Source organism: Sesamum indicum, linkage group LG8 (genome assembly GCF_026168435.1).
Source record: "Sesamum indicum cultivar Baizhima isolate 11 linkage group LG8, ASM2616843v1, whole genome shotgun sequence".
Taxonomy (NCBI): domain Eukaryota; kingdom Viridiplantae; phylum Streptophyta; class Magnoliopsida; order Lamiales; family Pedaliaceae; genus Sesamum; species Sesamum indicum.
In genome coordinates, this window is record NC_142664.1 from 28,522,036 (window position 1) to 28,535,429 (window position 13,394).

A 13,394-nucleotide genomic window follows, 5' to 3' on the forward strand; every position below is an offset into this window, starting at 1 on the left:
TGGGGGTTGGGGAGGGAGAGAATTTTTTTTGTTTTACTCTTTTCGTACAATATAGGAGGGTAAATTGTTGTTCAACCCATCCTCCACATAAGTCACCCCATACTATTTCTGGAGGTGTGAGGCTCCCCCTGATAATTATATGGTAATTCAGTCTCGGCCCACTCCTAAGTCCCGACTCCCTTTCGAAATTGAGGGCATTTTCGGGCCTTCCTGGGTTCTACTGAAGATTTGTCAAGGATTATGCAACTATTGCTGGCCCTTTAACTCATTTACTAAAGCCAGGCCCTTTCTGTGGGACTGATTCAGCAGCTCGGTCTTTTAAAGGTCTGAAGCAGAAGCAGTCTATGAAACCCCTGCCAATCCTTGACGTCCCATATTTCTCCGCTACAAAGGGAGTACAGAAAGATATAGTGCAGAAATAAAAACACATATTTTACGGACAATAACGGAGCAAATCGAGCACGCACAAGGAATCCATATAACATCCAAGTCCAAGAAACAGTTGGTATCAAATATTTTATCAGATCACTCCTTTTATTGCCTGAACTAAACCTGAAGCAATGTCAAATCCATACTGTACAAGAACATGCAGGTGACACATACCATGGAGAAAATAAAATTAGAACCAAAACCAAGTATGCTGTACGGGCAATGACTTTGCAACAAGTAAACGAAAAGTTCTGCAGTTGGGTGATATTTTATTCAGTACTTGTCAGCACCGATGCTTTCGTAAAACAGAATGTACCCATGATCTGTGTTGTTCGAGTATTCTTGAGCAGATCCAAAAAATGTCTGGATGGCGGACTCATCGATCATCTCCACATTTTCATCATCAAAAAACAGCCAATGATTATGACTTTTGACAAGACTTACATAATGCCCATGATTTGGCCCACTCCCAACATGAACCACCACAGCAAACAATGAGTACTCAGAGTCGGCTGCCTCCATAGTGTTGCTGAGTTTCAGTTCCAGGGGGAACACAACACGATAGGATAGCTTCTTGTGTCTGTTCAGCTGTTCCATGAACTTGAATCGCTTGAGATGAATGACCAGGATACGAGGTGGTTTCTTTATCTTCATCCTCTTCTGGGCTTCTTGCAAACTGTTGCCAAGTGAGCAAAATTAACTTCATTGTGGATGACAATATGGTCACAAATCACAATGATAAAATAGGGCAACTACCTGCAGCATTTGTCGCAGAAAAATTTATCTTCGGCGTTCAGGGTTTCTGTAGAACTGAAATTCTTGAGGCAGCTGGTAATTGAACTGTTTTGTTCAATATCCAGGCTTAAATCAAGGAACGTCTCATCCCTTGCAGTAACTGTCTCACACCTTAAACACCTCGTCTCATTTGTTAGAATACCCTGCACCTCGTCAGAAGTCGAGATTAAACCAGAAAATGAGAAGAAAACACTCGGCAAGCCTTCCCAAAATCATTAAAAATGGTATGATATGACCAAGTTCAATTAATCATGCTGGCATCAAACCCCACAATGATTTCGAGATAGAGATAAAGATAACCGGACTTCATAGAGACCAGCTATGCACAATATGCTTTCAAAGGACTGAAAATAAAGCATTGAACTATCGGAACACTGCAGAATATCCTGTAAATTTACCTGAAAATTTTTGTGCACCCAAGTAACCATTGGTTCCTGCTTAACACCATTGACCTGACCATTACTTGGCCCATTGGCAAGAGCCTGATTTTTTGCCTTGTGAGACTCTTTCTCCAGTATATCAACAAGGTGATTTAGCAGAAAGTTCAGAAATTCATGAGCATCCTGTGTAACAGCACAGGAGTTCATCAGTCGCTCATGATATATCATGAAAATCATGCAGAAAGATGCCCGACAAAGAAGATTCTTCTTGTTATGTGCCAAGACATTGTACAATGGAAGTCCATGGCCATCCCACTCAACTTCTGATGCCAAATGAACTAAAGACCTTTTGAACAAACTAAGGCTCCTGGAAATGTAAGAATTTATTCAACATAACATGTATCTAGCCACAGAAGGATTGCACCACTCATCAGAAAATGCAACATATGGATAAACGGCACCTCCACTGGACATAAAAGAATTGGAGAGGCATAACTAGAACATAAGCCAGATTGGAATTAATAAAATCCTGACTCTCGGATAAAGAGAAAACTGAGAGTGCAATAATTATTGCCCAATTGCCGAAGTCCCCTGACTTGGATTTGTGGAATCACTACATTCAAGTGCATCAAGGCAATTGCTAAGTACTGAAATATATGTTTGGACATGATGAAAAGGATCCCACGGATAAATTAAGAGTGAATACATACAAAACTCATCATCTTGGAAAAGGATGGACGAGGACAGGTTTGTCATTCTACTTGAAAATATAAATAATTTATTCTCCATCTCACTGCCCAGTACCTTAAAAAACCAAGTCAAAAGAACCCATGTTTACAAAAACACACCTGATGCATGAACCCCCTGAAAACATCATTTTCTTTTCTCAGTCTTTGTACGAAGCGTTTTGGAGCAATAACACCTGTTTTTTTCTTCTGGGAACTTATCTGCGTAAGGAACAATAGCATATTTGTTAAACTCAGGGAAGTTGAACATAAAAGCTTCAGTAACAACTTAACTGTCATGCAGGTGAATCTTTTCTAAAGTGCTGATTGTCAGGCCCAGCAGGCCAGCTGTATGTTTTGCACATACCAACTTATTTTTGTAAGTAATTAGGCAAACACGTTAGTCTTATTAGACAGAAAACAACAAGAAGCTCAAAACGCCGCTAGATTTATGTGTAATTTTGTTAACTGCAGTTAAATCCGTGATAATATATGCCACATCTGATGAATTCTTCTGCCAATGTATGCACATGGCTCTCATAATTTAAGTTCTCACAACATCAAAGAAGCTTCTCAGAAATAAGGTGGTCTCGACAGATAACATAGTTCGCCAGATCTCCAATTCCAGCTGGACCTGAACAGGAATGGGAGCCGGTGTTCCATTGTTCCAGGCTATGAACAGCCTGAGAAATCATCTGATGCAGCCAGATCCGCAATTTTTTTGGAGCACAGACACATAATACCTACCTCTAATGCGATAGAGGAGCATAAAGGCTACCAAATATAAGATACTAGCATTTCTTACTTAAATCTATTACCTGTGTGAACAGTTCTGCGAGACAGGTTAAGAGATTCTCATCTCCATCACCTTGGCTTTTGTTATTTGAATAATACTCCACAAGTTGCTCACGAAATGGTACACAAAAGTAAAGAGCCTGAGAAGAGAACCAATACATAACAATATTCATAAACATTGAAGACTGCCAGAACGTATGAAATAGAAGTCTTTTAACTGAACATGCAACATTGGTTTAATTATTGAATCTACTCTTCCAAAAATTGCTGCATATTAAAAACTTATTTTTATAGAACTTCTTTTATTTATAAAATCTTTAATTCCTATAACCTCAAGAGATATGCAATTCTTTCAACAAACAGCCACAACTTCAAAAACACAAAGAGCTCCACCTCCACCCACTTATGGGATACCTTATGTTACATAGGCAAGATGGAGCAGCTGCCAACAGATATCTCATCAACAGTCATTTGTACACAAAGCCCCGAAGAACATAAAAACATCGATGCACCCAGTGAACCATAAGAAAAGGAATCAACAATCTTTTTCCTTAAAAGAGGTATAGACATCTTTTACCAAAGACTAGACCAATCAAATTGAAAGAACAAACTCAACCTAAGCTTTATCAGGTAATTAACAAATGAAACTATCCAAAATTTCTTGCTTCACATGCAACAACCTAAACCCATTTTTTGAAATTTCAATAAAATTTGTAGAACATATTCACCACAAACCGAATAACGCCAATGACTAATTCAAGAAACCCTACAATTCAACAATAACAAAAAAAAGTCCCAATAACTAAGAAATAGCAAGCTAGCCACCTGGAGTACGCTGTTGCAATAACAAGTATTGCCAAAATTCTCCAAGCCAAAGTACCTCTCGCCCTCCGGAAAATGGTCGCCCAGAGCCTTCTCTAACTTGGAACCCGCCACACCCATTGTGAGTGTGACACCATCCACCATATACCAGAACTCCTCTATCCCTCTAAATTTATTGCTCCACAATCATCACACACCTTCGTCAACCGCAATCTGCAATTGTGATCGATGTTGCTAGGGCACTATTCTTAATCTTTCTCGTTGAATCGGAGGAGGAGAATGTGTTCGAGAATTGGGTTCTTGGGGCGGGGGAGGCCTGATCTTATGAGTTAACGTCGTTATGTTCTTTCTATGACCTAGTATTTATATATTTATTTATGAAGAAGCATTGCAAGCTGTGTTGACTCCACGGGGGCGGTGGGGTGGGGGTTGGGGCATGGGGGGGGAGAACTGATATTACCGTAAATCAAAATCTAAATTATGTTAAATATTTTCTGACAAAATAAAGAAAAAAAATCTTACTAAAATAGAGTAAAATAAAGAATTTCTTGGCGTGAATTAAAAAAAAATCACTTAATTTTAAAATATAAATCATGTTCATAAATTAATATTTTTTGCTATTAGAATTTACAAATTTATAGGTTAATTATACATAGACGTCATCTGAAAATACGAAATTAAATTTTTACTCGTAGAAGTTTTAAACTTGTGCTTATGTTCCCTTCAAAATTTCTTTCCTCGCACCTAACAATTTTTTATTAGAGTTTTGACGAAAAATGTTGAAAATCTGAAACTAACAAAAGCAATTACATAAAATTTTAATTTTGTCCATCATGTAATATTTTTATGTATATTTTTATACTTTGAAAGAGATAAAAATAATATATATATATATATGGGGAGTGCGGTTAAAAATATTATATATTTTTTCTTATAAGTACAAAATTATTTATATAAGAATGTTCAATGCACAATAAAATTTAAAATTTATGTAAATTTTTTGTTAACGTCGATATTTTTTGTTCAAACTTAACAAAAATAGAGTCAGATGTAAGCAATGAATTTTTGGAGGGGCGCAAGTGTAATTTTAAAACTTATTTGGAGAAAGATATCAATTTTACATTTTTAGATTGGTCTATATGTACTTAACCCTAAATTTATTTAATATTTTTTAATATAATGATAAGATAATTATTTATTCCCTCATTAGTTATTGGGAAATAGCAAGGATTGGTCCTAGTTAGAGGATAATAAGAAGTATTAACAGATTAAGAAACAAATATCACAGTTAATATAGAGATATGGATTAGGAACAGTTTTACTGTTTGAGTGCGATGGAACCAGAGACTTAACCTAGGCTTTGATACCACTGTTGGGTATACGATGAAAACCATGCTCCAGAAAATATTACAGACTCTCGAACTAAATTATAGATATAATTGGGTTTACAGATCTATGAATTACAAGAATAAAGAATCAGAATAATATAGATCTAAACCTAAAAATTAGAGATCTAAAACAATATCACAATATAAATAAGGAACACAAACAAGGATCTCAGAAACAGGCTCAGATAGTCTGATCCAGTGGTGAATATCCAAAACAACAAAAGTCCAAAGATCTGCAACATAATCTCACAAATGCTTTAAACCACAAAGGGTCAGATCATGAAGAACTAATTAGAGAATAAGGGAGATCAGTGTTTTCTTTCTTCGGATTCTAAAGAACCAATGAAGGACCAGCCTTTTATAGAGACATGCCATTAAATGGTCGGAGAAAATAATTGGGAAAAGAAAGCGGTGGAGGAGTATCAAGAAACGGCAGGGGCAAACAAAAGAGAGAGAGAGAGAGAGAGAGAGAGAGAGAGAACAACAGTCAGGGATTAGGGTTAGGGTTATGAGAGAAAGTGAGAAAGAATTAGTATTTAAAGCAGTCGGACCGGATCAAACCTAGTGAATCGAGTAAACCAAATGGGTCATCCAAAGTGGAGTGGGCTTAGTAGTTTAAGCCATCCAGTGAGATGGGTCTGGACCATTTGGGTTTGGGCCACACTTTTATTTACAATTTTCACCTTGGACCAAATCCAAGATGATGGATCTTAAGAAAGACTTTCATCACAACCTGAATATTCCGGAGCCCTGAGAGATACCTGCAAAAAGGACAAGAGACAAGACAAAATACACATAAAATAATAGTTTATAACAAATTGAGTATGTGAAGACATTTTTTTAATTTTCAATGGGAAGTCACTTAGTGCCCATATCATCTGGGTTATCTTTAGAACTGATTTTTTTAGGATTGATATTTCTTTTCTAACAAATGTCACTAATGAAATGAAAAGACTAGATTTTTACACAATTGGATTCCTGATAATTGGCTATTAGAGAAAACTATAAGTGTTTTTATTTGGAAAACTGATTTTCTTTTAATAATCCTTCAAGTCAAATAGCTTTTTTAAAAGTTTCAGTTGTGGCAATATATTCAACTTCAGTATTAGAAAGTGGAAAAATGTGTTGAAGATGTGATTTCCAGCTAATGCATGCTCCACACAAAGTAAACACATAAGAGGTATTTGATTTTCTTATTGTCCCTATCATTTGCATAATTGGGATCCACATAGCCAACTAATTTTGCACCTTCAAAGCATTTAGAGAATTAATACCAGAACTATAAGAGCCATTCAAATATCTCAAAAGCCATTTAATAGCTTCCTAATGAGGAAGACCTTGATTTGACATATATCTAACTAAAGTACAAGAAATAGATGGACGTGATTCTCGTATTTAAAGTACAGACAAGGATCATAGGCGCTATTTTGAAATTTTAAAGAATGAATGAAATGATCAAATTTCTTATTCCATTGTTTAGGAGACTATTTCAACCCATAAAGTGATTTTTTCAGTAAGCACACATAATCTGATTTTTTCTTATTAACAACACCACAAGGTTGACTCATGTAAATTTGTTCATCCAAATTTCGATGCAAAAAAGCAGTTTTAACATCCATTTGTTCATCCAAATCTACTGTACCAAGTTTAGAGGAAGATGATAGAAATTTATACTTTCTTCTGTTATGGTATAGAAACCGAAAAGAAGATCACAAATGTGAGGATAGACGTTCTGATCAGAATCAAACTCATATGCCCTAAAAAAAAGAAAAGCACAGAATTCTTTAGGTATTTCCCACATACTCTACAGCATGTGGACTTTGCTACACAAACTCATTCCTTGTAACTCTCAGTATTTCATATATTTTTGGAGGTGAGAAGTTTATGTCTATGTGTGGTTTCAAAGGGGAGGAAGTTGCAAGTGTGGTACAGGTACGCAGTGACGAAGAGAAGGTGGAAAGAATAGAGAAAATTAAGAGGAAATAGACAAGGAAATTTCCCTTGTGTGAGTCCTTTCGAAAATTTGGCAAGTTTAATGAAGCAGGCAGGCCTGATTTTCTTGTATGTTTTCGGCTCAATAGTATTTTATGTGGAAATTTGGAATTGATTCAGGGGATTAGTGTGTTGTCCACATGGAATAGTTGACTTATACTTAGTGCCTTTGCAATCTCCTGGAATTTAAAGACCTCTCGGCAGCCTGATAAGCCAGGCAAAAAAGATTGGATGGGAAATTAAAATTTCATCTCAACCAGCAACGTTGGATTGCATTTTCTTGGAGAAACCTCCCTTTTACATCTTTCTGACTATGACTTCAAAATTCTAAGGCGCCTAACATTTAATATCAAAAAAGTTAAAATGCTAACAAAATATTCTAATTTATAGTAGGCAAGACTCGTCAACATCCTCGAGAGCCTCATATTCAGAATCACTTGAACTCATCAGGTGGATGCCGGTGCGTACAATCAGGAAAAGCTCTTGTGTTGAGAACTTGACATCGTCTTCAATAGCGTTAGGTGTTATACGGCAAGCCATTTCCCTCAAGTATGTCGACTTCCAATCGCAGCCTTTCGTCTAGTGTCAGCCTGTAGAAATAAAAAAGAAAAGAATGAGAAAAACATGCAACCTCTCTCTACATACTCGTCCATGAAGGCTGAGGTGTTTAGAGTCTTTATTTGGTTTGCAGTATGTGCTTACTTGAATAACCTCATGTTCCTAAGAGCTGTGTGGGCGTTCAAAAGATTGTTGTAAGAAATTTAAATACTAAACTAAACACACATTGGCTGGCTCAAAGGATGCACCTTGACAACATTTAAAACCAAATGATAACCTATGTAACTACACATTTCTCTCTCACTTTTCTTACTGAATAATTAGTCCATGCTCCCATTTGTTTCCTCTATGTCAATTTTTTTTCTCATATCTGAAAATCAAGTAAAGTTTAATGCCATTGCATTTTCCCTTTGTAAACTTTAAAAACCAAAAGTCCTCCGATTTCTATTATTAAAGCTCTACGTTCTCACTATTGTAATCTAGAAAGAGTGGGAATACAATCTTTTGAGGCCTTAGAGAATACTGCAGGTGCAAGTTGGAGAGTTGAAGCCTAAATTGGAGAACAATTCTCCACTGATGTTGCAAATTTATTCTCAATTATTCTTGTGTTAAGTTCTGTTCCAAGATTTGCTATTTCAGAAATTTTTTGTTGTCATTCATTTAAAATTTTGTACAGATTTTACACCACACCATATTTATTCATGTTATTGACAGATAAGTTTGCAAGTGCCCCACAACACAGTTTGCTAGAAAATCGCTATTGTACAAACCACAACTTATTTTACTTGTAAACATCAATAATAAAACAACATATACTAAAATATCAAACGGTCGTCTACATGCCAATTTAATTAATTTATTTTTCAAATAGGTGTATATTTATACTGGCAAATGTTAATATAATTAATAATGTCTCTTGTTAATTAGCGTCTTCAAAAACTTATAAGACAATTAATAAAAATGTGACATTTCAGCCATTTAATCAACTGAATGATTTTGAAGTACCTTTTATGATTATAAAATCAATTCATATTAGTTTCATTACAACAAAAATAAAATATGATTTTTCTTGGAAGTCTAAATATGCGACCATATTATGCACTTAGAGAAAAAGAATTATCACATAGATTTTATACTTCATTACTTATATATTTAGAGATACAGATATATAGAGATTTTTTTTTAAAAAAATAAATAAATTGTGCAATCTAATCTTATGCTTATTTGAAAACAAAAGAGTTGATGGTGGAAGAACATTTTTCAATACTAGCAATTGGACAAAATTCATGCATATGCAAGTAAAAAGCTTTCACTATTTTAGAAAACAAAAGCATTTCATAAGACAAAACAAATTTGTGAAATATAAACTATAGTTAATTCCTCAAATGCAAATCATATGATTTCTCATGTATGAGACTATTATAGTTACCAAAACTCCATGTTCTTTAAAATCATTTCACAATTTTGCACATTATATATATTGACAAAGAAGTACCAATTATCAAATCTCGATGGGAAAAGATTAAAATTGGCATGTAGACGACCATCCTATATTTTTATATAGTGTTCCATTATCAAAGCTCACAAATAAAACAGTACATGATTGAACAATAAAGATTTTCCAACAAAATTTTATGTGAAATACGTGCAAAGTCGAAGATGTCAATAACATGAATAAACATGATATTTGTGTATAATTATACAAAATGATAAATAAATGACATCAAAAAACTCCAATGCAAACCCATGAACAAAACCCAACACAACGAACAAACCAAGATAAATTTACAAAAACAAATGGAGATTCGTTCTTCAATTTAACACTCAACTCTACACTTGCATCCTCATACTCTAATTTGCCCCAAAAATTGCAATTCCTATCTCTTCCAAATTACAATGATGACAACGTTGAACTTTTCACAGAAACCAGACAGAGCTCTAGGTTTTCAAGTTTACAAAGTATAAAACCAATGGTTTCACCTTTATCTTGACTTTCAAATATGGCAAAAAAATTGACAGAGAAGAATGAATAGAAAACATGACTTACTTTTCAGTTAGAAAAATAGAAAGAGAAAAATATAGTCACACCAGCCACCATTAAACTCTAAATATTGTCAAAATACATACTTGTTGTAGCCCATGTGTGATTCAGTTTAGTATTTAAATTTCCTACTCAATCCTTTTGATTCCCACACAATTCTTAAGAATATGAGATTACTTTATTTCGCACAAAATTGACAAACCAAATTTAGACTCCAACCCTCAGCCTTCTAATAAACGAGTGTAGATCATCTATCCTCACTTACATGCTTCACTTATACAATCGAATAAATGCATGTTGCACATAGTACCGAAAAACGATTTCTCATGTAAGTTGATAGCCTTCTGTAACTCGCCGAAAAAAAAAAAAAAAAAAAGAACAGATATTGCAATCATATCATATAGTATGCATTAAGATAGAATTGTAAAGAAACTGAGATATGAAAATTATTGGGTGCCACAGTGTCCGCCTGTGACTGAAATCATTGCTCATAGCATTCTCCAGTCGAAAGGCATAAACATGGCAAAAGTGCTTTACGACCAAGAAACCTGTCTAGATGCACTTAAAAAAGAATGCTCTGTTGGCCCATCAATTCGGCCAGAATTTTAAACTCAAACTGAAAGACAGCATACAGATGGCCCTTACAGTCCAATATATATACACACATACAAAGTTAGGAGATAGGCTGAAACTGATGTTAACAAGGATAATATGTTGATTAAAGTCAAGATGTCACTACATGAGTTCCATTACCTTCGAGTAGTTGTAAGACCATCAGCATGGTATAATTGACAAACTCAACATATATAGACAATGGTTGTTTGATAAATGATGGTTCTAGAGTAAGTCAATGTAATTACTGATAGTAGAGGTAGTTTGCATGTTTTGACAATTCTTGTATCAGTCTAATTATCCTTATTAATAAATGCCTACAAACATATGTGTTAGAAATCTTCACTTCACCCATTATCCACCATGCTTATTTTAGCCTACCAACCAAACTTTAATTTTGTTTTTACTTTTATGCTTCTTTGAAGAAACCAAGTAATAAGAATTTCCGAAGACAAATAGAATTAGTACCCGAGCTCGCTTCTTCTCCTCTTCCTTATGTTGTCTAGCATGTTTGTAATCCTCCAGTATTGATATCAACCGCACCTGCTTGTAAAAAGGCAGAATTCTATTAGCCAATTTATCTTAACCATTAGCAAAGTGTTTTAAAACTGGGAAAAACTTTTAATAGCTCACCCCATCATAAAGAAATTGTTTCTGTTTCTCATCCTCCCATGCTAGCGTCTTACTAATTAGATCGTCGACCATAACTGAAAAGCGCAGCTTGTTACCTACCTCCACAAATACAATCTCACCTAATGCAAGGAAAGACACCAACAGCCCTGAGACCTACCTGGAATCTTATTAACCATAATTCTGGCTCGCTCTGCACGCTTTAGATTTATGTGTGCGCCCCTTCCAGCACTGTAACGGTTATCATCCTGATATTCAAATAAGAGACGTTAGAAAATGCTAGAAATGGAAACTCTTGTACCTGAATATGGAGAAATTACAACTCTTACGAATCACTGATCTTTAAATAACTAACGTTCCCATAAGGAAATAATGATTAGATCATTGTCATTTTTAGCTTACTTGATTATAATCTTCAAGCCACTTTTCCTCATCACAGGCAGAAAGCCACCTGTCTATCTTATCGATTATGTCTTTACGGCTCAAAGCTTCATGTTTGGGTTTACATATTTGCGCTTCAACATTAGCCAAAATCTCACATGGATCCACCAAACCTGCAGAGAATCAAGTTCCCAGCATCTAACTTGACTAAGAATCAACAAGACACGAGATGCGGACATCCGTACACAAAAGTACATCTCTTGTAGTCAAGATTAGTTACCAGAGTCTATCAAAGCATTGGTTTTATCAGCAGCGGTGCTTGGATCAGGTTGAATATGAGTTCTACGGTATATATTCTCTAACTCTCACCTCTTCGTCATAACAAGTTCCTTCAACCTGCTTGCTTTCAATTTTGTGAGCCTCTCGACCTCTGCTGACCTGTCGGAGTTAACACTACAGATTGGTCAACTACTCATGGGAAGGGAGCAGTACAGGTAGGGATTTTATGTTGCCGCTGTACCCGTTCAATCACCTCGAATGAAAGAGCGTCTGGTTGCACAATTTCTGATTCTGAGGAACCAAGAACAGAAGTAATTCTCAAGAAGCAGACCTTGTCTTCCTTTGGTGTATCCATCAAGTTCCATAGTTCAAATAGAGATCCAGCTACATCTTTAAGCTGCAACCACCATAGTTTTCAATGAACAAGTAAATGAAAAATAAACATAAGATTATCGAGATGCACAATACCTTTTGTAGACGAAATTTTCTTTCTGTTTTCAACCCCAGGATAGCCTGATCAAGCCCCTCTAATGTGCTGCTACTGATATTTGTCACAAGTTCCATGCTTGATCCATGCAAGCTTGGATGGACATCACTCACTGTTTTGCCAAAATCCAAGCTTAGGACACTGGTCAGAGTATGCACTTCATTCACATAATCCAAAACTTTTTGGAGGCGTTCAGACTACAAACCAATCCACGGCCTGCACCACCAGTTTAAAAAAAGAACACAATCACCAAATATCCATATAAGACCTAGAAGCATTAGGTCATCAATAAGAGAGAAGGCTAGCAAACATGTCTGCATAATCAAGTAAATAGAAAACAAGACCTCGATGACCATGAAAAATCACAGGTGGAGGACTGAAATTCTTCAACCACAAAATCATTTCGAGAGCTATATATAATCTAACAAATTTGACAAGAGCCAACTTCATCCACAATCAATGGCAGTTGGCCCATAGAACATGGTTTTAGTGCTAGCGTAACCATTGATTAGCATTAAGAATAAGTGAAATTGGCAAAACGTCACATACATGACTGAAAGAACAAGTGCAAAATGTACAATTCAATTGTAAATTGGCTTTCAGATTTCACACATTATGAATTAGATACATATGATAAGCTTTAAGAATGATTGAAAAATATAAAGTAAGGTAATCAGTCACCTGGGGATACAATGAAAGTGCCAACTTCTTCATTTTTCCCAGAAGTTCTAGAGGCACTGGAGCCTGACAATAGAAAACACTAGAATATTTCCTTCATTTTTGTAATATAACCACAAGGCACCAGCAATATCGTATTTAATTCACCGCAACCAAAAAGACAAAAAAGAACTGTATCTAATTCACAACAATTTGTCCACACACAGTTTTCTTTAACCAAAGATGAAAATAATAGAAAAACACATCCATGAAAACAGGGAAATGAAAAGCAGAAACGACAGTGAACATCCGTTCAAAGGAAAATAAGAGATAATGGCGTAAAGTCTTGTAAACAACACCAATTCGTTTGTGGATATTTCCAAGATTTAACGTCTCCACAAGAAAACATGGGGAAAAAAAAAA

At 35.4% G+C, this 13,394-nt stretch overlaps 1 protein-coding gene and 1 pseudogene across 2 annotated transcripts; both read right to left on the minus strand.

Annotated features, from left to right (window-relative positions):
- Positions 1 to 502: 502 nt before the first annotated feature.
- Positions 503 to 4,365, minus strand: LOC105169227 (ubiquitin carboxyl-terminal hydrolase 3). Its single transcript, XM_011089583.3, has 6 exons — positions 3,950 to 4,365; positions 3,148 to 3,264; positions 2,453 to 2,551; positions 1,623 to 1,787; positions 1,186 to 1,367; positions 503 to 1,105 (listed from the first exon to the last, which is right to left on the minus strand). The coding sequence occupies exons 1-6, from the start codon at positions 4,088 to 4,090 to the stop codon at positions 703 to 705; spliced, it is 1,107 nt and encodes a 368-aa protein (XP_011087885.1). The 5' UTR covers positions 4,091 to 4,365; the 3' UTR covers positions 503 to 702.
- A 3,188-nt stretch (positions 4,366 to 7,553) lies between these two features.
- On the minus strand, positions 7,554 to 12,391 carry LOC105169438 (65-kDa microtubule-associated protein 6-like; annotated as a pseudogene). Its single transcript, XR_016066751.1, has 8 exons — positions 12,296 to 12,391; positions 12,061 to 12,224; positions 11,829 to 11,986; positions 11,570 to 11,721; positions 11,328 to 11,415; positions 11,171 to 11,244; positions 11,006 to 11,080; positions 7,554 to 7,916 (listed from the first exon to the last, which is right to left on the minus strand). The product of XR_016066751.1 is annotated as a 65-kDa microtubule-associated protein 6-like (transcript).
- Positions 12,392 to 13,394: the final 1,003 nt, after the last annotated feature.